Genomic DNA, 27,378 nt, shown 5'->3' with positions numbered 1-27,378 from the left:
TAGGATAAAACAGATTCCCTATCTCCTCACTGGTTGTAGGAGGTGCTAGACAAATAAGTTAAACTAACTATCTTTCATCTGGTTAAAATTAGGTGAGGTGAATCCCACTCCAACTCTAGGTATGCAGAAAAAACCCCTCACTCAGATTCCACTGCTCTCAAGGCACCAAAGGATAATTCAAGTTTGAACAGACCTCAGGAAGTCTCTGGTCCAACCTCCTGTTCAAGGCAGGGTCAACCATGAGGTCAGACCAGATTATTCAGGGCTTAATCCTATCCCATCTTGAAAACCTTGAATTAAATATTATAAGTAGGTAAAGAAGTATAAATACAAAGCTCATGCTTCTCATTGCCTAGTTCTAATTTTTTCTATTTAATGTAGTTTACAGGAAACTGAGATCCAGCTGTTGCAGGAAGCCAAACGTCTTAGTGTAGAACTGGAACAACAGCAACATGAACTGGAAAAAGCAGAACAGTTCCCTGAAGAATCCTCCAGTGAAGTTTCCCAAATAAGGCAACAACTTCTTAATTGCCAAAATGAATACAATGCTATTAAAGAGAGAGAATACGAAATTCAGTTCAGGATGGAATGGTAGGTGCTAATGGTCAAACGCTGCTATTTTTATCCTAGCTTACGTAGAAAGATAATAACATAGAATATAATTCAATCTCCTCTCCATCTCACAGGGACAAATTTCTTACAGCTGTTGTTGAACAGATTGCCACAAACTTGCCCTAGTAACAGCAACATTTCAGTGATGTATAAAATTACACTGATGTGAGATTTGTAGATTATTTTAATTTTAGAACATGCTACGGTGTCCTTTGAAACACTGTTTAAAATTTGCTACATTGTGTGATTAATGTTTAGGTAGGCAAAATTAACAGGAACAATTCTAGTCTAGGACACTTTTAATACAAGTTATTAAAGTGTCTCGGAGACCTGGGATTTTATGGAAACAATGTCATAAATAGCCCCAGGGCTATTTTTAACACCAGAAGCACAGTTTATTCAAGTTTTTCTATTCAGGTATTTAAAGGAGGAGAAGTACTTGTATATTCTCATGTCAGAAAAATGAGAAATTTGCTGTGAAAGAAGTGAATACTTGCCATTTCTATAAAAGGAAAAAGGTCCAGAATAAGCTTGATATTGTATATGTTTTAATTATCTGCATATATGAGTGTGTTGTACTTGAAACTTTTATAGTAAAATTAAAACCAGTACTATTGCATTTTTAAAACTATGTACCTATGGAAATGAACTCGAATTTTCATTTTGTGGGGTGCTTGCTATTTGTACTCATCTTCAGTCCAGCTGTAGTGTAGTTGCTGCCTATAAATCCAAAAAATTATATCAGCGGCTCAGCAGTTAAAACTATTTTTCTGCAAGGAGAGCAAGGGCACTGTACAAACTGCATAGAGCAGATTTTTCTGGCAGTTCTTTCGTGATTCGTTTTTGAGAGCCAAATGTTTGCTCTAAGAGAGAAAGAAGCAAATTGGGAGTGGGAGAAACATGGAAAGCATCTGGAAAAAATTATTTGCTGAGATAACTAAGCAACATGAAGTTCCGTGAAATAATTATTGAATACAGGATTTATTGCAATTTCCAAGCAATCCAGAAATGAGCTCTTAAAAATATCATGCTTTTTACCAATTTGTCCTCATATCTTACAAATATTTTTCACTGGTTTTGCATCATTTTTCCAAAAAATGATGGGGTTTTACATGTTTAGAAGATGTTTACTCATACTCTATTTTCTACCTCTAGTCAAAAGGAGATTTCTGTGTCCTATGCAAAACACAGTTGAGGTATTGTTTCAATTACCCTTGCACAATTACTGCATTAATTCTTATCTATGAATTGAATATCCGATCTTGCAGATTAAAAATACACTTTTGGGGTCAGTCATACTGTGAAAAATGTTCTTTCACTTTAATAAGAAACTTCCTCTGTTTGGTCTTATGTGTTGCATGAGATCAAAACCAGCTGTACGGTCTGACCAGAGGTCCATATGGCACCGTATCTAACAGTGACCAAAAGCACAGCCCCCAGCCATTTGTGATGCAGGGATTTCATGAGCCAAATCCAGTCCTCTGTACTTAGGAATCCTCAGCTGACCCCTCTGCCTTGAACCTCTCCTCAACTATATAAACTTCTGGCATTGCAACACCCTGGGCAATGAGTTCCACAGGTTAACCACACAAGAACTGCCACCTCCTTTCTGTTTTGAACCTGACTCCTACCAGCATCATTCCATGCCCTGTGCTTCTTGTGTTGGATGAGACACTGAACATCTGATCCTCTCTTCATTTTCACTGCTGCAGGATGGTTTGACAGATCTGTTTTTTATCTGCACCCCCCCCCACCCCACCCCCCTCTTTTTCAACTTTCTAAACCAAAGAGCTACAGATTATTTAATTGTTCCTTGTTTCGAATCTGTTTCATGCCTGGTGGTAGAATTGGGTCTTATGTGCCTTGTGGGTGTGGAGTGAGGAGGATGTGCCTTGGTTATGTGTGGGTTTGTTTATTGGGAGAGAAGATACTGCTTTCCAGAAATGAGAGGGGTTTTAATGTTGGAGTGGTGTAGAATGAACAGGACTGGCAGAATACATGTCTATGTGGGGAATGGATGAGTGTAGTGGGGAAAAGAGAAATGAGCTATGAAGAAAAACAGATAATAGATGTGAATACGTGTTCGTAAAGAAGGGATGGATTTGGTGCCTGTGGAAGGCACTGAAAATGAATGTCCAAAATAGAGTTGTGAGTAGCAGGTGATCTAATAGTAACAGTGCTGTAAAATGAAGATCCATATGCCTGATGGGTTTATACAAATAATAAAGCGATGTCTTCTGAAATAGCTGTGTGTATGGGTGGTGTCACAGACAGAGGGGAAGCTGCATCGAAGATGTTGTAAGTTTGCTGTTAAGTGACTACTTGGTTTCCTTCATTTCTCAGAAGGATAAAAACTTGTGATCCAACCTCTCTTGGCCCTTGATCTTTCTGGAGCACAATTTCCCTTGTTGTCCAACTGTGCTAATACATTCCCAGCTGTGCTTGGCACTTACAAGTAAATTCTCTTTGGGAATTATGACTAATGGCTCTTTAGTCTGAAAACAAACATTGCTTATTTACCTTCTTATGTATTGCAGGTGGGAACATAGAGGGGAAAAGCTTTTGAAGGGAATATCTGTGTCTCTTCTCTATTGCTTTATCCTTTTCTTAGAAGTCTTGGATCTTGTCTACTCAGAAGTACTACTGAGCTGGAAGGGAGAAGCACCTCTGCACATCTTCTGCTTCCCTGGTTCTGTAAGCCTTTCTTTCCCTGAAGCATCTCTCTAGTCTCTGCTACCTTTACTTCCTACCTCAGTTCGCTTTCTCTGCTAGCTAAGGGCGCTTAGCACCCTTTTTGCACTCAGATTCAAATCTGACAGCAGTAAACTTTTTCTCCTCAAGCCATATAGATATACCATAACATTAGCAAAGTTATTTTTTGTCTCAAGGTCCCTTGTATCCTGTGTTCTCTTTTCCATATTTCATTTCCTAGTTGCTTGCCTCTAATTTTTTTTTTCCAGGCCAGATACCTTTTTCAACAGCTGAAGGTGATATTTCATCTTCTGTTTTAATTCTTCATTGTTCCAATGAGTATTCAACATTCCAAGAGTAAATTTAAATTGCTTTCAGCACTGTACTATCAGCAGGTTTTCAGAAATGTTGTGACTTTTTTCATAGCTTGAACAAGTACGTGAGGTATTCAGAAGCAGCTCTGATGCACTTTAGCTGCCAGGCAAGTCACCCCAAGGGTGGTTGTGTGGGTGTGGTGTACCCCCACTGGCGGTCTGTCCCTCCTTTTCTGGTTTGTATTTCTTTTCTGCTGTATGGCTGTACTGGGTTCATTGCTAGTGCGTCTGCCTGTGTGCTCAGCACAGGAGGGGAACAACAGTTGGAAGGATTTTACTGAGGTTTTAGCATTTGGGTCATTGCCCCAAAGTCAGAGCTGACTCCAGGAGCATTCTTCCTCTCCAAAACTATTAGGCAAGTGCAATAAAGAGGAAAAATAGTGATCCCTATTCAGTTCTGGTACAATTGCATTTAGAGCCATGAAGCTTCTTCATAAAACTGGGACTGAACATGTCTCAGTAAATAAGAATATAGAACAAAAAATCCGATTAGCACAAGAGCAAGGAAAGGATCAATGTGATCAGGAGGGATTTATTTTAGTTTGAAGAAACTTTTCATTTTAATGTCCATGTGAGGCTTAGAGTCCTGGTTTGTGAGAGAAAATAAAGAGAAGCTGCTTTTCTTTATCAGGCAATAGTATCAACAATAGTTTATTATTGAGAAATAGTAAAATTATCATCTAATTTATCATCTAAACTATATATTTAAAAGTAAGCAATTAATTTGAAATTAAATTATCTACAGCAAGAGTTTGTGAGATTAAAGGTGCCTGATTCTTGAAAATAGTTTTGTTCTAAAGCCTAGGTCCAATCTGCAGCCCTGACAGTCATTTGTGCAGGTAGCAAAATGGGTATTCACTGAAGTACTGCATGCTATTGCCTGCAAGTCAGGATTGCAAAACTGAGTCTGTCCTTGTAGAAGCATTGCAAATATGGAAAAATATTTCAGTGCTTGTAATTATTTCAGGATTAGTCACTTGATAATTAAAAAGTGAAATGTTAAGCTTTTGTTCATAGTTTTTCTAGTAAAGAATGACAAGTCATAAATACAATAAATTGAGTTACAGTCAAAGTTCTGGACTAGTCTTCTGACTGCATTCTCCAGTACATACAACCTAAGCACAGCAAAGAGTCTTACAGGAATCCCATGCTGGCAGCTTGTCAGCTGTGATATCTTCTACTTGTGGTCACTAGATTTTAGCTATGAGGTGCTGAACACCTTCCACGGATTCCTCAGCAATCCCAGCTATGTGTCAGAGTACCTGAAGGAGTTTGCTTTCTTGCATGATGGGATTCGTAATGATAACGAAGTTCTGGCTATTTTGTGAGCTGGTGAACTGAAATGGACCTCTGTTGACAACTACCACTACATTTCTTAATCTCTCTGACTTAATTTTTTTATTTCTGTGTCAATTCGCAGCTGTAGGCATCTCTCAGGGAAAAGTCTGGAATGTATTTTCATTAATGGTCCAATTTTCCAAGTGCTTTTTTTTTAACTCATTACATCTGCATCCATGATAGCCTTTCATGTACAGTACTACTATATAAGCTTCATGTAAATAAGTAAAGCAATGTGAGAAACATTTGCAAACATTAATGCTTAAACTTAAGAGTTTCATCTTCTTTTCATTATATATGTTGTACAGGTATAGTAATGATAATAATAAAAAATGCATGGTGTTGAAAAATACACTCATCCAAGAAGGGCTGTAAGCCAATGGGAATTATAAATGCCTAACGCCAGTTGTGGCTATTTTGTTGTTGTGATTGATGTCTAAGTATTTTATAGACAGTCATGAGAACAATGTACATCTATCACAGATCACAAGATTCAAATGCTAAACGGAAAGACCAGATTTTGTCTGCTTACCTTACATTATGCTTCTGTGTCCATATAGCTATTAAATCAGAGACTGAACTTAACATCTTTGAAGAATCTTATTTGATTTCTTAATCTGATTTAATCATCCTGGTCTCCCTTTACAGTCAAGGGAGAGAAATAAGTTATCTTCAACCAGTAATTTATCTCTTCCTGAAATAGGTACCTGGGATGTCAGATGACCTGCCCTATCCTGGTACCTGTTTTTATCCCTGACAGTAAGGAATTCTGGGGATGTTAGCATGGGGGTACTTAAATTTTGAATATGGGCAGCTGGACCAAACTCATTGCTCAAAAGGGAGAGATTTAACTTCTTTTTTTACCCCATTTTTTTCTTTTTACACCTTCCCTGGTTTTTGCATGGAAGTAGTTGGTCTGCCAGCTCTTAAGGTAACTTAACTTGGTGCTTGCTGTTCAGGGTTGCCTTTGTTTATGTCACAGAAAATGAGGTGTTCAAATTGTTTTACAAGTCTTTGTTGTGAAACTGGAATGGCTCCACAGGAATCTGTCCTCATGAGTGAGGAATGTGACAAAAAAACCCCAGTGTCAACTTTGCTCTCCCTCCTGATTTTTGGGATTGCTCTTTTGATCGTCTGGCATGATATTAAAGAGGCCACAGCACAGACTGATGGCGACCAATGTAGTACCTCTTTAATGTTTGCACAGGATTTATTTAATCTGTTTTTGTGCCAGTCAAACAATTCCGGGTATTTGTCCAGAGTGGACATTCATTGTAATTAGCAGGATTATGCCAGTCCCAAGGATTCCAAATAGGAATCCTGCCAAAATGTGTTGGGAATATGAATTGTTGTTATTAACTTATTTATACATTTAGACAACCTGTTGGTAAGTGAAAATATTTTGTTTGACTCGCATGTCTTTCCAACACAATATATTAGGACTCAGTTGTGGCTTATGGGCACAGTACACAGGGGCAGACCAAAGCTGGTATCACAGAATTGAAGTAGCTCAGTTTGATCCCTCGTTGACTTTAAACAGTGGAACATAAAAGGGGTAGTTCCTCAGCCCCATTGTGGCACAGAAGAAATCACCTGATGGTGTTTCCTTCTACTCAGATGTATTTGTACTGTACTCCTGCAAAGTACTCCTGTGTCTTCACTCCTCTGTGCAATTCCTGAAGTTATAATAGATATTGCAATAGAATTTTTTATATAATTCATTTTATCAGTTTTTGAGGAAAACTGATCTAAATTCAGCTTTTTTTCTTTGAAAGATTTTTTGTATGCTTCTTCACTTTGTGGGTGTTCAAACACTGGCATTCAAATTAGTTTTTAGACTTATCAGTCCCCATGGAGGCATACTTGTAGCCTGCCCATACAAATATACATCTACCCTGCGCCTTTATTTTCTCTTTGCTGTTCATCTGAGCCAGAGCTTGCTCTTCGTGGGGTTTTGTTGGTTTGTTGGTTTGTTTTTTGTTTTTTTTTTTGATTGCAACATCACCAACCCAGTTCTCTTTTTTGACTGTTTTCTTTCCTTGACTAGAAAGATGTTGCCTGAGGCTTCCAGATATAAGCTTTGCTCTTCTCATTGGAGGACCAAAAGACAAGAAACAATTTATTGGAGGGGGAGGAACATTAGATCAGCACTGATAAAGAATTGAGCACAAGATTCTAGGGAGGATCCTCCATGAGGCTGGCTGCTAGGAGACTGATCTCTCTCCCCATGACCACCACCTTCTGAAACCTGAACCACCACCATGCAAAGTCTTAGGCTACTGCTGAAAGGTTTCAGAGAAAAAAAGAAATACCAATCAGCTGCCTCTCTTCTGCATCAACCACATTCAGAGACAACTGTAGTAGTTGCCTTGGGTAGGTGGGGCTGCCCCAGGACTCCCTTGCCATAGTTTACACTCTAAGTGACACAACTGTTTTCATGAAAGCCTGTCCCCTTCTGTTCATACTCCCCTTAGTTAAAGGGTTATTTATTCTAACAGACTGCCCTGAGTCCCAGGGAAGCCTGACCAGCACATCCTCAGCTGGAGTTACAAACACAAATTTGAGTGCTGAAGTTGATTCTTTGCTATAGACGGGACAGAGGATTTGGCTGTTCTACCTATTCCCCAGCTGCAATCTTTGCTCCTTTATTGCCTGCAACTCAGAATGTCATCACAGGTACTAATTACATTGCAAGAACCTGCCTCCTTGTTCCCAATCAATACTACAAGGACTTAATTAAGTTCATTTTGGTTGTGGCAGCATGCAGACTGCTGTAGCCCGTTTACCTCCTGTAGGTGCAGAACTGTTCTGTGCATGAGCTGGGAATGTATTGACGTATTACCTCACTAGGGCTCATTTTTGAGCTTCACTTTTGTAGTCACTCCATCTTTCTTAGAGCAGCATTACTAAAGACACAGCCAGAAGGTCTAAGAGCTTTCCTGTTTTTTCCTTTCCTCCTTCTTCCCTCCTTTGGCATTTGTCTATTGTTGCCTGAAATTAAATTGCAGCATAGTTTTGGATATAGGTTAAGATCACCATGGCTATTTGATTTAGTTTTCTACTGTACCCCATTGACTCAGTGTACATCTCCTGTCTCTTTTCAGAACCTTTTTTTCACAGGAGCCTGTTCAGATTTGAGGAGCTTCACTTACAGTTGTTTACAGTGTGAATGTGTGTGTGAGCAATCGCTCAAAGGAAGAAGAAAGCTTCTCACTAGCAGCTGCACTTTCTTTGATGTGTGATGTCTCTGTGGAAATTTATAACCAACCTCCTCTTTCCTTTTGCCTCAGTTCCATGTTAAAATTTTGTTTTCTGAGGTTGGGAGGAACTGTGGGTGTACGGTGCCATCTAACCTGTTAGACTCTGCTAGTATGAAGACAAGGGTAAATGAGGCATCCCTGCATCCCTGCAGGAGGTGGTAAGACTGAGAAGAATCAGGTTCAAAAGTTTAGATGTGTGCACTGTAGAAAAAAAACTGCATATGTACAACCTCTCTTTCAGGACTTCCACTTACCAGTCAGCAACCTTCCTTTAAATCTGGACACCTTTCAATTGTCCCTGATGATAATTCACCCTACATTTTAGTGTAACACAAGATAGGCTTCCATACTTTTTTTAACCATTTACTATATTATAGTAATATTTATTAAATTACTAATAAATTTACCTCTGTTTTGATTTTTCTCTAGTTTGCAAGAAGAAAAAAGGCTTCTGGAAAAAGAATATGAAAGAATCCCAAAACAAAAGGTAAGTGTGAAACATGAGAAAACCCAGGGTTTATGGCCATGTTTTATATTCTGTCAGCTAACATAAAAAAAATCAATGAAAATGTTTTCACAGTGTGTAGCTCTATGGAGTTTATTTAAAATCTGGAATACATAGAAAAATTGATAGGTAGATTTTGTAGGAGAAGCTATATAATATTATTCAGGATTGATAACTCTAGGGCAAACAATGAGTAACTGATTCGGAAAAGATCTGGATTTTCTTGAGTTTACTCAAAATTTTTTTACTGCAAATAGATTCTGCATGTAAAGATAGCTGCAGGTTTTTGGTTCTAGAATGTGAGTATGGAAAATACATCTGCAGTCATAAATCCTGATGAATATATGTGGTTTTGTTGGAAATAAATTTTGCTGGTTACTGACAGAAGAAACATACAGCTGGTAAAAAAAACTGTATTTCATACCTTGTTGTAAAAAATGTCATCATCATTCAGTGTTAATGATGCTGTAGTATCTACAAGCTTGCAAAATGTAAAAGGGAAAATAAAATCAATCTGATCTTTTACTTCATTTTTAAAGGAAGCAGATAAGAAAATTAAGCAGTTGAAAGAAAATTGTGATGAGCTCTGCAAAGAAGTAATCCAAAGGAAAGCAGAAATTAATGCAATAAAGGAAGATGTTTCATCCAAGCAAAAGCTGGAGTTAATAGATAAGAAGGAGATGGAAAAACTTCTGGAGAAGCAGGCTAATTTAAAAGTAACACAAAATTAATTGTGTGTGTGTATATCTCTGTGTGTGTGAATGTATGTGTATATGGGTACATGCTTTATCCAAGGAAACAGTGAATATTCTGGATGTTGTTTGTTATTCCAAATTCATCAGATGGCATTACTTTATATATTACATAATTTTTCAATAGGCGTAAAACATGATGGTGTGCCATATCCATTATTACTCCTTTAGGAAATAATAATAGTCATGCTTTTGATTAAAAAATAGTTTCTATAACGACATGTTTGCTATGTTGTGTTATTGTAGGCTGCTCTAACATAAGCTCAGATCCAAGTTAATACAGATTTATGCTGAGAATTAAAAAACATACCCAGGTCTTTGCTGCTTTCCTTTCCATGATATAGGTAACATAATCAGATGTATTAATAATATTCAAACATAATTTTCATCTTGCAGACATAATGAAATGGTAAATATCAATGTTTTGTGTCAAAAGTAGCAGCTACAGTTCCCTGGGACAAGCTCAAGTAATCCAAAAACATGTTTCCTGCCCATTTTCACAGCAGTTCTGGGTGAATATTATTTCTATGATATCTCACCAGATTTTGAGGCTATTAATCTAAACTTTCTGTTTTGTCACTAGGATGAGCTAGTTAAGATCCTTGCTGTTCCAGCACAACTTGGAAAAGAAATTGAGAAGATGAATTGGAAAAAAATGTACGCTTTTAATAAATTATTATTTTTAATATGTATGTATAACTTATTTTCATCCATTTGTTACGGAGGCAGTTGAGTATAGGTGTTGATTAAAATTAGGATCCACATTTAAAAAGCATCTACAATCCACTTAAAATCCATGTACTGTACTGAAAAATATAGTATATGCAGTGAAATATTGTAAATTTAATTACAACAAAGAAGAAAGTAGAACAAATCTTGGTCAAAAACTGTTTAACCATCTTACTGCACTGCATTACCATATATCAGATTTACTTAGGTTTTTAATGGACAATAATGTTACTGTGTAATCTAGTGATTAGGCTTTTTTACCGTTGCTAGTCCTCAGTGACTGTGTATTAGTTTATCTCTATTGGCCTCAGTGAAACGAGCAGCTTTCACAGCTGACAGTCTGGCCTGAGCTAAATAATCATTCTCCCTTCATACTTCTGTACCAGTTTTATAATAAGAGGTGCTTTGCTGTAAGCTCCTAATGTGAGTACTGGTCTCTAGTACTTCAACCGGGAAAATGCAATCCAGTAGCCAGCCTTTCCTTTCTCTGTTTTGCATGGTTGGGTTTTTTCTCCCCTGGAGCATGATGTGCTGCTTTCTGCCTGTGTAAAATCGAATTAGCTCTGTGCAGTTTCAGCCAGGCCACTCACAGATCCAAGTGCCTTCCAGATGGATGATACTTTTGTACCCTGTTCAGGCACAGGGTTATGCTGAAGTCTCTGAGTCTCCTGTTTGCAGTCCCTATTTGTAATATAGAAATTTTTTTACTACGTTAAATTTCTCGGGTTTAAAACTTGTGTAATGGTTGTCTTCTACGTTTTCCTCACTACTCTGCTTAATGCAACTCTGCTATCACAACTGTAAGAAGTTTTTCCTGTATTCTTACAGAGAGGCAATTTTCAAAAGCTAGTACATTGTGTAGATTGTTATTAATGAAGCATGGAAATGAGCCTTTCTACTGGTGTTGCATCACAGAATGAACTAATTAGACTTTACAGCCTTGGGAATAATATTTAGAAGTGTCACATCCATGTACCTAGTAATTTTGACAGCATTCAATTTACTGGAAGTCTTTTTAATATTGTTACGGTGCTAAGCTCCCTGTTAGTCCCATGGCAATCTTCAATTTTATTGTTGAACTGTATTGGCATTTGAAGATTTTCACTGTATGTGGTTTGCTTTCAAATATACAGGGTAGATAGTTGTGATGTTGAAATGATTCTGTGTGGCCATTAAAACTGGCAACTTACATTTTGCCATTTAAATATGCATGTGGAAATGTGAACCGTTACTGTTTTGTTAAAATATATCCACAGCGATGCAGAAAAGAAGAAAGAAGCCCTTAATGACCAAATAGAAGAGTTGAATGGTACCCTGAAAGCCATTGGAAAAAGGACTGAAGAGATTTTGCAAGAAAGAGAAGATGTAATGAAGGAATTGGAGGGGAAACAAATTCTGCTAGAAAGCAAAGAACGAGAATGCATTAATTTGACAAAATTACTAGAAATTAGCAGAGAGAAGGAATCGGGGGTCCTATCAGACAGGTTAGAGAAGCAGATATAAGCCATGTAGTATGAGCGAACAATTGTGTTCTCAAAGATCTGTTTCTTTCTTCTGCTGTAGTGTTTATGTTTTCAAGTTTTATGCTGCAACCAGTGATGACTAGAAATTACCAGGCTTGGTTTTGACTTCAGAATTGGTTATGTGAACTACTGGGATCTAGGATCTGCCTTGAAGAACAACATTAAAAAGCATAAGTATTTGATAAAAGCCTGGGAGAGTGAAACTGGATTTTGCTCTGAAAGGGAAATCTTTTAGATGGTTTCTCTCTCCAGTGACTTTTTTTTCTGTGTAACCCACAGAAAGTAAGTTCATCGAGGAAAAAAAAAAGTCAGTATTTTCATGTTCAAATGAGGATCATAGATTTCTGCACCCACGTACTCCTGACTTTCAGTGGGGACTGATTACTCATCTCCTTAATATTGCCTTGAATTATGAGTTTATATATACTTGATAAAGTAAAACAAAACATGAGGTTGATTGAAAACTTCAGATGATTCCTTTTTCACAGATAAAGATGTATAATTGTAATCATGGCCATACGCTCAGCAACAACTCTTTTGCCTTTAAAGTTTTTTATTAAAGGATAGTGGCACTTTAAATTGAAATGTTTGAGTGAAGCAAACATGTAAATATTCCCTCATACTAAAAAATGTGTTTTCTTCTTTTCATAAATAATAGTTTCTCTGGAATTTTAGCATCTTTAGAACAGCTTGTGAGACCTCATTGACATCATTAGGAATATTATCATTGATTAAAGTTATAAAATGCTACCTTTTTAGGTAATTTGTGTCAGGAGTTGATGAGTTTTTCTTGCTGCTTAGCCATAATGCCGCAGTACTCACAATCTGTTAAAATGATCATATCTGCATACACGTCTTGGTCAAATTACCTGATTCTAAAATTCTGTGTCTGTCTATATAGAGAAGCTCTGGAAGATAATTTAAATAAAAGTGTCTTGGAGAAAAAAAAGCAACATGATATTCTCATTCATCAGCAAACACAGAAAGACAGAGCACTGAGAAATTTAAAAAAGATGGAGTTACAACTGAAGATGATTTATGATTCCTTGGAACAAGATAAGTCAAAGCATAACAGACTCAAATTAGAGGTCTGTATGAATATATTGATCATAAGGATTCTAAATTTTCTTGTAAGAGATCTGTCTATGAAATCTTTTGACTGGTTCTAAAAGAGGGAAGGGGAGAAAAGCGTCAGCAGCACTCCAACTAACAAAGACACCTCTAGGTGCTCTGGCTGTAATAAAAATACTTGGGTTATTCTTAAGAAATGGATTTTAGGGTGGGATCATCCTATCAAGGAGAACTGGGAGATTATATTGACACCGTGGCGTGATGTCTTCCTTTAAAGTACTGTGGGATTATGGTCATTTTATGAATTAAATAATACAGTGACTTGCCCATTGGCATCAAAGAAAAATGTAGCAGGCAAATGGAGCCATGTACTGCCTGATTCCCAGATGGTGAGAAGCGACATCTTTTTAAAATTTTGAGGTTGTTTGTACATTACTGTAAACAATTTATAATGTATTTAACATTATTTCAGGGGACAGGAAACTAACACTATATAAAGTTTGGTATTAAATGATATGACATGATTCCCTATGTTCTCTTCCTTTCCACTCAATTTTCACCTTCCTCATTTCCTCCCTGCAGTAGTATTTCACTCATTCCTCTTTCCATACTGATTTACTCTTTTCTGTTTTATTTGTGCCTTCTACTATGCTGATTTTAAAGGGCAGTCTCATTCTGCTTGTCTATTCAAAACATTTCCTTTCTTCTTCCAAATATTTCTTAACAATTCACTTTGTCTATAAGTTTTTTTATTGTCTTCATCCCATCACTGGTTCTTCCATTCTCTTTCTTAAGCTTTCCTTCTATACTAGCTCCTTGCTTATTCTAAATTGTATGTCAGTCTTATAAAATTAATCTTGCTTAGTCAGGTGAATATTTTTGTACAGGAGAATATCCATTATCTGAGTTAGAAGCATAAGGACTTGATATTTCCTACCTAGATACACAGTGTCATTGACATTTTTCTTGGTCCTTCTACGCAATTCAGGGCAGAAAAGCAGACTTATTTACATTATTGTAAAGTTTTTAAAAATAACTATATGATATCAAAACACACACATACTTGACTTTAATATTTAAACAACTGTAAACATTACTCAATAATATTTAATATTATTAAGTAGCAGAATTTTTTTCTGTCTCGCCTGAAATTCCTCCTGAATTCACATGTGTATTAATTACCTAGTAATATAAGCCCACTTGGGAGGAGGGGGCAAAGCTCTATACTACACAAAAAAAAGTTTTAGATTGAATTTCCTGAAATACTGATGAAAGGACTGACTCATATTCCAGACTTTGATCTTAAAGCTCATACTGACTTTCTGTTCTGTATCAGCTAAGAGAATCTGGGAAACAGTTGGGTTTTTTTTCCTGTGTTCCTATTGAAGAAATATTTCTGATGGGCGAATCACAATATTTCAAAACTGTAAAATTCTAAAATCAAATACCGTAACTCACCAACAGCTATGGTTAAAGTTCACTGTCTTGGGTGAGATCCAAACCCAACCCAACCCCATCCAACCCCTTTACACCGTGTGAAAGGGCAAGGGACCTGTAATGAGGCCCTTAAAGGTTAAGTTGCACTGCAGAAGATTCCCTCAGTGCTAACGCTAAGTTATCCTATAGGCTTGTATGCGTCTTGCAAGTAGCATCATCATGAAGAGTGGAGGAAGGGGAATGCCAGCAAAGATAGAAGTGAAATTCTGTGCAGTATTTTACTCCAGAAGTTGCAGGATGCTACCCTAACACAAACAGGCCATGGCAATATAGTTGTTTTAGCCCATCCTCCCGTGCTCTGTATTTTCTCTGATTCCTTTCTTGGCTCTTTTAGAAGAGCAAATGTGAAATCACTGCTCCTCTGCAGCATGGTCAGTTCAAATGCAGTACTCGAGTACGAAAGACTAGAGTGGCAAGTTTGATTCCGCTTAGCTTTTGCTATCTTGAGACTATTTTAATTTGGACGACTTAGGAGCACACCTAGGAAAAGTTAAAAAATTGTGAGCAGTTAAAGTTCCTTTAACTACTTAAAAAGCCAGATTTATATTTATTCAGTGTGATTCCAAGTGAAAAAAATCACAAGAATTAATTGCTTCTACAAAAACGTGAATGCAGAAGCAGCAGTACATCAGTATGCTTCCCCAAATTTCTCTTACTTTAAATCACGTGCTAAGCGCAGAATGACTAGTTTGTAGAACAGGGAAATTGCAGGAACACTTCCTTCAAATGTGTTTTTCTTCTTAGTAAGCAGTGAAAGGTCAGCTATTGCTAAACGCCAACATTCTGTGTGAAAGAGAATTGGCTGCTCCAGCTAGCGCCAGCCCAGAGCAGAACCGTTGTTCTTCTCCATGCACGCCTTCTCTTCGGTCAGGCCAATGCAGAGAGAGCCAAAAGTGCCTAAGTTTAGTCATGTCTTATGTGAACAAAAGTCCTTAATGGATTAAAGATGTTTATGTGAGCTTTCTGCTTTTAGACTCAAGAACTTGATGGCATCTTTAGAATCCCATCTTGAAAATGTAGAAATGCCTACTTAGAGCCACTACAGCCTTTTACACAGCAGAAGCGATAACTAATGTACGCTCCACAGAAAGGCCGTGTTTGCTCCTTCTACTTGCTTAGAATAGGTTTTATTGACCTTTTAGCCAACCTAAGTCAGACCAAATCTGTCTCAGAGTTGGGAGCTGACACCAAAGTAACTCCAAAGGTTCACCTCTACCGTGCTTCTTGTTTCCCTTCCCCTTAAAGCAAGTAAACAACATTTATTTTATATTATCACAGAAGTAAAAACAATAAGTGCAAACCCTCTCATTGTCCATACTGAGGTGTAGCGTTTTGAAATCTAACATCTGGCTGAGATCTAAGAAAGATACCACGGGGTTGTGTGTATTATCTTTGAATAGCTTCCAGATGTGTCGTTCAGAGTAATTTTTTATTTCTTACTTATAACCGTAAAGAATTTTTAAGTTAGTCACTGTGAGGCCAATACAACCTTTTGCCTTGTGAGTTATATCACGCAAGTAGTTGTAGTGGGATTTTTCACATATATTTTAATCAGAAAGTAGTTTCTAATGTGTCTTCCTTCACATACTTCATTTTAAAGTCTGACTGAATAAACAAATTTTCCCATAAGTACAAGAAAAAATAATACATAGCTGTTTGTGGTGTTAGTTTAGACTTTCTAGAGCCTAAGGAGGAAAAATCTTACTTGAATAACTAAAAGCAAAAACTATGATATCAAGTCTACACAGATGTGAAATATTAACCCTATAAAAATCGGTGGTAAATCTATTTTTTCCTTCACTAAGGTCAGAATTTCACTCAGAAAATCTGTGAATTTAGAAGATGACATCTTTGCGTAGTCACTCTGTGATTTTTTTTTTTTAATGATGGTTTAGTTGCTGAAAAACATAACCCTTATAAATTCAGTACTTAAACTGGGCTTTGTGAAGTTTAGTGTTCATACTTAAATTCTTAAAAGAAAAAATAGAGAAACTTGGATATGTTGCTAAGAAACTCCACTCAATGAAGAACTCTTGGACTAGCTATTGTAACAAGACTGAAAATTGGTTTCTTAATGTGTGTAACTGCTTCAAATAGATTATCTGCAGTTTACATTTTTCACATCTTTTGTTTGCATGACTCAGTGTGCTTGGTTTATTTTTGTAGGCAGAAGCCGTCCCTAAAAGTAACGGAGTACTATTAGAAAGACGAGGAGTCCTGCAGAAGGAAATTGAAATGACCAAGAGACGTTTAGCTGAACAGGTGCTCAGTTCTGCTTTCTCATACTTTTTCACTGTATCAGTTGGTTTTCAATCATGAGACTAAAGGGACTGTTTGAAGAAAAAATGATGGGAGTTTCTAGTTGCAGCTTTCTGGTGAGAAAACATGCGATAGTATTTTTTCAATGTTAAGGACCACTTGTTTGTCGTATTTAAAAAACATTGTTCAATCATACTAGCCACATATTGGAAGGCAGAAAGCAAGTCTACTTTCCAGGTTAAGTCTTTCTGAATATCATTAACTGCATTACAGCTAGAAATATAATGGGTATAAATTCTCTTTGGATATGGCACACTGTCTTGTTGAAACAAGGACAATTCAGCATTTGTACATTATAATTTTTCATCTTCACGGTTTTGTCATTTGTAGATGTCCATCTATGCTCAGCACAGCCATATATAGTGTGGAAATGCAGATGTCTCAATTATGAGAGTATTAGTACTTGCCACTATATAAATGACTTTATAAGAAGCAATATATTTCAGACACACCTTCTTCTTAAGATCATACCACCTTTCTTCTTACCCTTATATCCTTTTTGGTTTTGTGCTGTCTTTGAATTTGTTAGCATTCCCTGGTGGGATTCAGCCTGTGTTTGAATACGTATGCATTCAGTATCTACATGTCACTATTTGTGTATGGGACACGTATCTAATGTGCCACGATGGTCAATAACAATCTAGTCCTGTAGTCAGTGCAGCCTAGGAAGCCACACACTCACCTCCTCCAAAAGAGGTTGGCCTGCACTGGGTAGAGCAAATAGCTCTTACACTATTGACTGAATCTCCAACAACTCGAGGCATCTAGATACTTTGCTCTGTTTTAAATGTCTAAATTTGGTCTCTTAATGTGAAAGCTTGGTGCCTTCCATTGTGTACTATGGACTTGTCAAGACCCGACAGTAAAGGTATGTAAAGATTATATGGCCATATAAACCATTCTGGCCAGTGAGCAATAGCTGAAAGACATGCTAGACTGAGGAACTGAAATGCTTCTAGGAGATAAAATATTTTGACATGTTATCATAGAGATCGTGCATGGTGTTTCAGCTGTTTTTTTAAAGCAATTAAAAAAAATCCACATAGTCTGTATGTGCACTTTGTAGATAAACCCAAAGTATTTCCAGCTTTAGGTTTGCCAACACTGCTGTGTCAATGCATAAGGAATTGAATTTAATTTTCTTTAGGAAATGGTGTCAGATATGGATGCCCACATGTTAGAAGAATGTATTGCTGAAGAAGGCCGGCTTTTCAAACAGCAGGAAAAATGCAGAGATGAGTTATCCAGACTTGCACATCTGACTTGGCTCAAAGTTGAAGAGAGGGAACAGAAATCTAGGGATGTTCAGAAAGCCCAGGTAAAAAATTATCTCATAACTGGAAGACTCTTCTAAAGTTAAAGCTGGTGTATGGAGAAATTAAATTACTAGTGCGGAGAGCCTTATGAACTCTCATATCCCGCTTTACTTTGAAGTTGCTTCACAGCACAGGAAGCTCACAATACTGTGTTGTTTTATTGGCAATTTATGGTGCAGTGCAATAGCATATTAAAATATCATGCCACAATTGAAACAAGGTATTTGAGAGGACATTTTCTTTCAAGCCTGTGGAGTAAAGAGGCAGAAAAGCAGATAGCCTCAACTGAGATTCTTGAAAGTACAACTATGTTGTTTATTTTACAAATACATGGGCATTAAAAGATAAACAGAACTGCTACTCATTCCAAGTAGAGGCAGCAATTTTTATTTTCCTGACACATTTCTAGGTGTAAATTGTTATATTAATGTGAAGAAAGACAGAAAGAAAACTTTTCCTACAGTCACAGAAACTAGGCCTATTCCTTGGGTTTGCTGCCTGCAGTTTGCTGGCATCGTAATATCATACATGTGCTGTGAAGTTGCACAGTTTATACTAACTACTGGGTTTGTATGTGGGAACGAACTATTTCTGCTCCCACAGTGTGTGTCTGTATTTAAACAAATTGTATAAGCTACCCTTCTAGCGCTTTGGGAATCTTTGACCGTCTATAAAAACAGAGTAAACAAACATGTCAGGCTTTGCACCTTCAATAAAAATCAGTCCATAAACAGAAGAAAAAAATAAACAGTACTAGGTAATGAACACACACACATGCCCAGAGTGGGAACCAAACCTCCACCAGCTTTTTTAATACCAATGTCCTCCTCCTGATGCCAGAGGGAGGTGAGAGAAGGCCTGTCCATCGAAGGTGAATGACACAGGCTGTTAAAGACTCAACACAACTGAAATTAAAAGGTCCAGAGCTGTAATAAAATGTAAGTGTACCATTCTACTCAAGAATCAGTGATTGCTTAAAAGGCAGAAGAGAGTAAAAAGAGAGATTTTATTTAAAAAGGTACAATTTCAATGGTGCATACTCCACATAATTATATAGTGATGGAACCAAGAGGCTGATTAATAGAAACAGCAGAACTCCAGCTACAAAGGACCAAACATTTTAAGATGCAGTATCAAATTATCTACATTAGTAACAGTTGTTGTAAGCTTCATATACATAGAAAGACCGTGTTCTTTAATATTGTTATGGTAAAAGCATCTCATTGTAATAAGTTCTTAGAATAATCTTGCCTCACTGTGATTTCCTTGTCTAAGAGGAATAGCTGTTCTGAGTCATTTCTTTGAAGATATTTCTTTGATGTATCTAAAGTGCTCACTGAATTCTATCTGAATTTCAGATACAACTCCAAAATATTACTAAAGAAATAAAAAGAAAGGATCTTGAAATAAGAGTGTATAAGAAGAGGAAGAGAGAAATCCAAAAACAGTAAGAAAATAATAACAATACAGTAGCTAAAAAATGTCCTGTAAAGCAATTTTTATCCCAGTAATGTATGCATAAAATTATAACAATTATTTCTTTCACACTTGTCATATCTTCAGACTCCAAGGATTTGGTAAACTGTATGATGTTATCCAAATTGAAAGGAATAAATGTATAAATTTGGTGCATGCTGCTCAGCAGAAAGCAAGTGAAATTAAAAACCGGGTAAAATTGCTAGGAAACGAAAGAGAAAATTTAAGGAATACTGTTATAACCAAGGAAAGGTAAGTTTTGAGTAAGCTGTAGATCACAAGTATAGAAATGTAAGATTAGAAAGAATCTTAAGAGATAATCTAGTCCTACTTCAGCTATACCTATAACATCCTTGATTGTTATTATCCTGATTTTAAAACCTGATTCAAAGACATTTAGCAACACCCTTACATAATCTATTCCTATTTCTTTTCACCCTAACACAATTAGCTTGAGCATCACTGCGTGACACGAAGCATTTTTGATGTTTGTCTGGCTACTCTCTCACTTCCCTGACCTTGAAGGGGATAAATTGTCATTGCGTTTCCTTTGTATCACAGTTCTTGAGCCGCTACTATCTGCGTTATCATACTATCTCATTCAAGATGAACACCACTGTGGTACTCACGCTTGCTTATCCTTAGACAGAAAGAGGTCCAATAGATATGCGATTCCACAAAAGACTGGTGCATGGGCCCATTAAATGAGTCACTAGCTAGTAATGTGGCTGTCTAATTATTAGATTAGAACAAACTGGGTTTCTTGGTTCAAACTCAAATTGCATTTTATTGGATAACTTTTATTTCAGATCAGACAAAACATGGTTTCAATTTCCAGGCAATCCCAGTCAAAATGCAAGGTTACAGTCACAACACAGAGGATGAGGCAGACAGTGGGTGCATGTGACTATTTTTTCCTAGATCTTTATTTAGTGGAGATGGTTTTTTGCCATCTTTTTGTCATCCTAATGATACTATTCTGCGATATAGACAGAACAACATCTCTGAAGTCGGCAGCTGGGAAAGTAGGAAGCTAGCCACTAGTTAACTGTGTATACAAAACAGCACAGCCAAAACTGAGTAGTTTAAAAATAATTTGATTTTCCCAAACCTTTTGTTTTCAGTGCCAAAATAATTGCACAACCAGGCCAAAGAATGCATTCAGGATACATTCACTCAAAGTATATTGTGAATCTACGAGTAGCTTGATTTCAAAGTCATGCTGGAGTTAGCTAGAAAAGAAGTAGAACTTCAGTGATTTAAGTGATTTTATCATGATGCACAGGCTGACATTTTGTGCTAAAATTTCTGAGGCCTTTCCTATTAATTACTGGTTAAAGGAGGGGGGAAAAAAGGCTGACAGTTATATATAGCCTAGATAGCAGAATAGCCGATGTTGTAGATGACCCTACTCCAGTAAAGATCCCACAGGCATTTTGATCTCTGCAAACCTAGATTTAGAACTAGCAAGAGGTACTGAATTATCAGTAATTCTCTTGCTTATGGAAAATATTTTTAATCCCAGTAATAGACTTTAGTATCATAGTATCACTGACAACTGCAACACTTTGGAGGACAGACAGAGTATCAGTCCAAATAAGCCAAAAGTTTTTCAGAAAATGTTTAATAACACATTGCATTTCTGCAATACTGTCATGCTTTCCGTCTGAAACTTGCTTTACAGAAGTTTAATTCGATTCAGTAATGCCCTGTGGAACTGGAAGGTGTTACACCCATGGGGGAAGCGAACCAGAAAGCAGCTCACTGCTTTGTACAGAGTGCAGTGATGGAGCCCACGACAGGCGGCAGGACATTTCATCTGCAGTTCTGTATTTTAACAGGAGAATATGCTTCCCCTTTCACTACCTCTTTTGTATGTTCACGTGAATATCTCCCCAGTGTAGATAAAATAGTGATACCTGATCCGAAGTGATAGGTACCGCAATAACATGCTGCAGCTCTAAGTTCCATGTCGTGAGCAAATGCATGATCTGTGCAGCAACATGAGTTGGTACTTTAAGTGAGGAACCATCATCTAGTGGCCAGCAAGGCTGCTGGAATGAGTTCTCTTCTTCATTTTCATGGGTCTATACTGCAATCTTGTCACTAACCTTTCATTATGATTTTTTTCTCATCTGTCAAACAGGGAAACTGGTAATTTTCTTTCTTCTTTGAATGTTATGACACATGGTTTATAAACAATAAACTTGGAGACTGTTGAACTGCAACCACAAAATTATTTAAATATCACTCTTTAAATAGAAGGGCAGGATTTCTACGCATTAAGATTTTGCATTACAGTTATGCTTCTGCACTTGAACTTTGTTTCTTATGTCCCCTCGGGTTACCCAGTGGAGAAGAAAAGAGCTGTAGTGCAGTGCTCCACTTATAGCATTTTTTGGGCCATAATCCAGCTCTCTTCAAGCTGGAAAGAGCTTGCGGAGAGAAGCTGTTCTCAGAGACAATTTCTACTTCTTGTAATGCTTCTGTGAAGCAGAGTGACATAGAAGAGCCGTTGTGTATTTGAGGAATTAGTTTAAGCTTTGCTTTTAGTTGCTGAAATTGTTTTCAAATTGCAAGGACTAAAAACTCCCCTGCTTTTCTGTTATGTTAAAGAAAATTGCAGAGACAACATCTGAAGAATGCAAATAATGTAGCAATTACAGAGAGTCTGAAAAGTGATTATTGCAAAATGGTGCAAATCGTGCATGAGATGAAAGAAAAGAAACAGCAACAGTGCCTGAGTCTTGAGAGGCTTACCAACACGGTCGCCCGCATTGAGGAGGAAGTGGTGCAGCTACACAAAAAATATGAAAGGGCTCTTCAGCAACAAAATGAGAGGTATACGTGTAAATTTGATGTAACATAGTGTTTCGTTTTGACATTCATGAATCAACAATCTTCTTCAACTTATGAGCACTCCAAATTAGGAATACTAAAAGACTGCTTCGCTCCGTTTCACTTAACAGGCTGCCTCACCGCAATGCCGGGGCTGCTTTGCATTACACAGAAGTTTTTTCTCCATTGGTGAAGATGTTCATGCTTCAGAGCTATCATTACAAAATATGGTGGATTGGCTACTGAAGGCCTTGAGCGCTTGCAGCCTCCTGCTCTGTTTCTGCTTTGTGCACAGAAAATATTTGCATGTGTGCAGAAAACATTTTTATGTGTGCATAAAAATGCAGAAGCTGTAAATCTCCCTGATCATATTAATTTATTTTTAAATTAATGCTGTGGGAGGCCAGAACAGCTTTTAAAATTATATGAGAGCCTAGATCAACCTTTGCAATTGTTTGTCTCTGATTTTCATGTTGTGATTATTTAATTACCTATTTAAAATGTTGTCATGCTATTAAAATAATATTTGTGAAACCTTGGTACATTTTCCCAGATTATTACTCTCTCTCAAGGTTGCCAATTATATTCTTGAATGGAATACACTGAATATGAGTCAAATTGTTTAAAATATTACCTTTTAATTTTGGGCTTATTGCAGTGGTCTTCTGCTCAGAAATCGAGAAGAAGAACTATGCATTTTATATGAAAAAATAAACATGCAAGAGATGTTGTGTAGAAATGGAGATATTGAGATGCAAGTTATGGATGAAAAGGTCAGATTTCTGAAGCTGAAGGTAGCTGAGAAGAAGAGACAGATTAAACTGTGGCTCAAAGCACTCCCAGTGAAGAACGCCCTGGATGCACATCTGGTGGTACTTCAGATACAGGTTGGTGGGAAAGAAAGCCTTTTTTTGGTTTGTATTATTCCATATTTTAAAAATTAAGGCAATTTCATAGAAAAAAAAAGCGCCTACTTGTACAAGGTTTACTAAAACAGAAAGGTCAGCAATAGCCTTGCCTGGCAAAGCACTAGTGCATCTTTCTAACTTCAGATATGTGAGTTTCTGTGCTTTTGTGTAATAGGCTGATACGTTTTGCTATGCACATGCCAAACGCTTCCTGGGTATGGAATCTTAGCTAACCCCCCCATAGCGTGAAATGTCAGGATGACTAAGCTGGGGAATGGGAGTCATGGGGAAAAAATGGGAATGTAAATAAAATGTGTTAAAACTGTATTGATGGGGGTAGGTGGAGGGGTGGGAGATACACTTAGCTCTTCAAATTTCTAAAATAATAACTCAATTCACACTTGACCCTGAGCCTACTCTGGAAACTCTGCTGCCTACAATGATATAATCCACATATATTTTCTTCTACACAAAAACAGTGTAAGTTTTAGTTCTTGTTACAACATGACATTAAACCACTAACAAACTGCAGCGTTTGTCCTTGTTTGGGACATTCTTTCCTTGCCTTCTGAAATGGCTCATTTACTTTTGACCTTATCTCCAGATGGTAATTTTTTCCATACATATTCTGTGAGTGTCTGCACAAAGTCATCAGTTAGGGTGTACCATTGCCATTTGCATTGCATCGATGGGAGCTGTGACTCACTGTTAAATAGTGCTTGCACTTTTCTGTTACTTCTGGTCTTTTAAAGAAGTTGTATGCTCTGCTAAAAGAGTAAAATGTTGTTCAATACCTTATGAAATCATAGCCCAAAGAACTTTACAGTGCCGTTACAATGTTAAACGACCAGAGAGAGTATGAAAAAAAGATGATAGACTAAATTTAAAAAAAAAAAGGTATGTTTTCAGGTAAGATTTAGAATGAGACTGGGGGTCTCTGAGTCAGTAACAAAATGCAGATGATTTTTGTGGACTGAGTCAATCATGAAACTTTGATTTTTCTGTTCTGCATTCCTAAAACTTTCTCCTTAGTGGTAATGGTTCATGCGAAGCCTGAAGTCACCAGTAAAGGGAGGCCACTGGTACAGGAGCTTTAAATCTTTTCGCAGTATTGACATAAAATTAAGAAGTAGGAAAACACAGAGTGGTGTGATACTACACACGGAGCAGTCTTATCAAATGTTCCCAAGTCAGAGATTTTCCAGTGAACAATTGCAAATAACCGCTTATCAGCCTTTAAAATGTAACTAGATGCTGTGGTTACCGAATATTGCACAGTTCAAACTGGCCGTTAACCCAGCCATCTCCTTATGCTCAACCATTCTAGCACTAATACTCTTCCTCCCACTACCAATAGTCATTACGTCTAGTGGAAACAGCTTCAAATTGTTTGGCTTTATCTCCATGATTTAAATAAAAACCATAAGCCTGAGTCTGAATTCTGGTGTTGGTTGCCAGATTTGGAATTCCTGTACCAATTACAGATTTGGCCCCATGTTGAAATCCAACTCAGCATCTGTTCAGTTACAATGTGCAAAGGATCTTACGATAATGATCATCTGCACATGGCTTTGACTTGGTGTGGTGAATACAGATCTAAACCACTTGTGTTGTCTATGAAACCAACCTCTGACACCAAGCTGAAATCCGAAGAGGTGGTAACGGGGGCTCCTTTTCGACTACCAATTGTCTATCTTTCAATTTAGATAATTATAAACATTCAGAGAGAGGATCAGTGCACCACAGGGCTATGAAACCCTGATTTCTATCAGAGGCCCTTAGACCTTCTATAATGGAGACTGTAAATCTTGTTTCTGAGTTCTCCTCTTGTTATTTCTTCATTGTGTTGTGACCTTGTGTAGGAGCCAGCGTGCCTAACCTTAACTTTGTGTTAGGAACTCACAGAACAAAATTATCCAGATAAGTGAACAACATCTCTTTATTAAAGGAAAGAGCCAGGCGTCTTTGCTTCCAGAGGGAGATGCTGATTGCCCTACTTAGGGAGCACGACATTCCTCTTGGAGGTCTTTCTTTATTCTTAAGGCACCTACCTCTCCCCATCGATTGTACAGGAAACTTTGAATCATGTAAGAGGGATGCTTCAAAAGGCTCCTACATTTGAAATAGTTTAGACTCTTTGAAATAGGCACGCTGAATCCTGTACCTGCACCTCTTAAATTTTATTCTCCCCTTTTTCCTACCCTTCCCGTCTCCTTAAGCCTTGGGTATTTTTCAGACTTGATAATCTTATTCTTAGCTGTACTATTTTTCTCCTCTCCTGCATTTCCCAACCGTCCCATTACCCCAGAACTTTCTGCCTTTTTCTCCCTCCACAGGTGAATTAAACTTTCCAGTATTCAATGTTGAAAGATTTTCCAATAACAGGTATCCATCATTGGTAATACTTGAAATGTAGAGAGAGAAATCTGAAAGGAAAACAAGATCACTCTCATAAAACAGAAAAAGTTTCAGTATTTGTTGGTTTTTTGCATTTGACTGAGATCTTTTGTCTGTTTGAATATGTCTCACATATTCTCAATATGTGCTTAAATCATGACTGAATTAGCTGTTCTGAGATGGGATATCTATTTCTGTTAGAGATACACTGCTTGGAATAGATTGATGAATTGGGTCCAAGAGGCTGCAGAAACCGATCCCATATCTTGGTGGCTGTGGTACCCATTGGGAAGGGGAAAAGTACAGATCAGGGCTGTGTGCCAATTCAAGAAAAACAAAAATTTCACCTGGGTCTCCCATACTTCTGTACTTCCTTTATCTGACACAAAAAAATGCCTGGTGAGATTCTAAGGTGGTTTTCCCTGGGTATAAAACTATGTAACTTTTAATTGGGACTTCACATCAAGGGACTGTTCCCGCTGGCTGAAATGACCCGTGAAAACTAATCTGCCTTCATGCATCAATGAGAAATACTTAGCATTAATCATTAATTAGTCCAACACATAGACCTGCTGAGTTGTCAAGATGCTGTAGATGGGACTTTCATGCTTGAGAGTTCAAGTAACATAACAGGGACTGACAGTTTTGTTGAGGCATTTGGCATCAACTTTTATCCAGGTTTTAACATAACCCCATGAGAATCTCCAGACTACAACATTGTAATCATAGAAAAATGGGGCTAGTAGAGAGGTAAAGAATTTGTCTAGGCAGTCCTGCTCCTCCTCCAGCGTCAGACCGCCTGTCATTCCTGACAGGGCTAAGCTGTGCTTTCACACCACCACTGGGAAACTCCAGTGCTTTCTTAATGATGGAAACATTTTCTTAACTGTTAGCCTGGATATTTCTTGCTGCAGTGTATCACAGAATCACAGAATGGCAGGGGTTGGAAAGGACCTCGGGAGATCATCTAGTCCAACGCCCCTGCTAAAGCAGGTTCACCCAGAGCATGTTGCACAGGACATCATGCAGGCGGGCTTTGAATGTCTCCAGAGAAGGAGACTCCACAACCCCCCTGGGCAGCCTGTTCCAGGGCTCTGTCACCCTCAGAGTAAAGAAGTTTTTCCTCATATTCAACTGAAACCTCTTATGTTTCAGTTTGTGCCCATTGCCCCTTGTCCTGTCACTGAGCACCACTGCAAAGAGTCTGGCTCCATCCTCATGACACCCACCCTTGAGATATTTGTACATGTTGATGAGGTCCCCTCTCAGTCTTCTCTTCTTCAGGCTAAACATGCCCAGCTCTTTCAGCCTTTCTTCATAGGAGAGATGCTCCAGCCCCCTCATCATCTTTGTTGCCCTCCTCTGGACTCTCTCTAGGAGTTCCTCATCTTTCTTGAACTGGGGGGCCCAGAACTGGACACAGTACTCCAGGGCTGGCCATGCTCCTCTTAATGGACCCCGGGATGCCATTGGCCTTCTTGGCAACAAGGGCACACTGCTGGCCTATTGATTTGTATTCTGTCCACCAGGGGCATGACAAACAGATCATTCTCTTCCTCCCTGCAACAACATTTCATGTTACTGGAAGACAATTAATCATGTTCTTCTCCCATCCTTTTGCTAGGCTGCACAACCTTGTTCTTCCATTCAGCCCTTACAGAATTTTCTTAGATCATTCTTTTTTAGCATTTCTTATATTTTTGGCAGTTTGGTCTTTATTTTTCTTGAGGTGTAGAGTCTAATATCGGTGGCTGAAAGTGAAAGAATCCATT

The 27,378-nt window shown here is 37.8% G+C and overlaps 1 protein-coding gene across 1 annotated transcript in view; it reads left to right on the top strand.

Annotated features, from left to right (window-relative positions):
* The first annotated feature begins 512 nt into the window (after positions 1 to 512).
* CCDC146 (coiled-coil domain containing 146) overlaps positions 513 to 27,378 on the top strand; it is a 35,410-nt gene continuing 8,544 nt past the window's right edge. Inside the window, 12 exon segments of the mRNA XM_035896869.1 lie at positions 513 to 591; positions 8,705 to 8,762; positions 9,320 to 9,517; positions 10,116 to 10,189; positions 11,518 to 11,745; positions 12,686 to 12,872; positions 16,519 to 16,614; positions 17,819 to 17,989; positions 19,346 to 19,434; positions 19,551 to 19,715; positions 22,080 to 22,304; positions 22,960 to 23,188. Of these exon segments, the coding sequence (XP_035752762.1) occupies positions 584 to 591; positions 8,705 to 8,762; positions 9,320 to 9,517; positions 10,116 to 10,189; positions 11,518 to 11,745; positions 12,686 to 12,872; positions 16,519 to 16,614; positions 17,819 to 17,989; positions 19,346 to 19,434; positions 19,551 to 19,715; positions 22,080 to 22,304; positions 22,960 to 23,188 (1,728 nt within the window). The 5' untranslated portion in view covers positions 513 to 583.

This window comes from Egretta garzetta, unplaced genomic scaffold (assembly GCF_000687185.1).
Source record: "Egretta garzetta isolate BGI_Z169 unplaced genomic scaffold, ASM68718v1 scaffold156, whole genome shotgun sequence".
NCBI classification, from domain to species: Eukaryota; Metazoa; Chordata; class Aves; order Pelecaniformes; family Ardeidae; genus Egretta; species Egretta garzetta.
The sequence above is the reverse complement of the archived record's forward strand: the minus strand, read 5'-3'. Positions and strand labels throughout refer to the sequence as shown.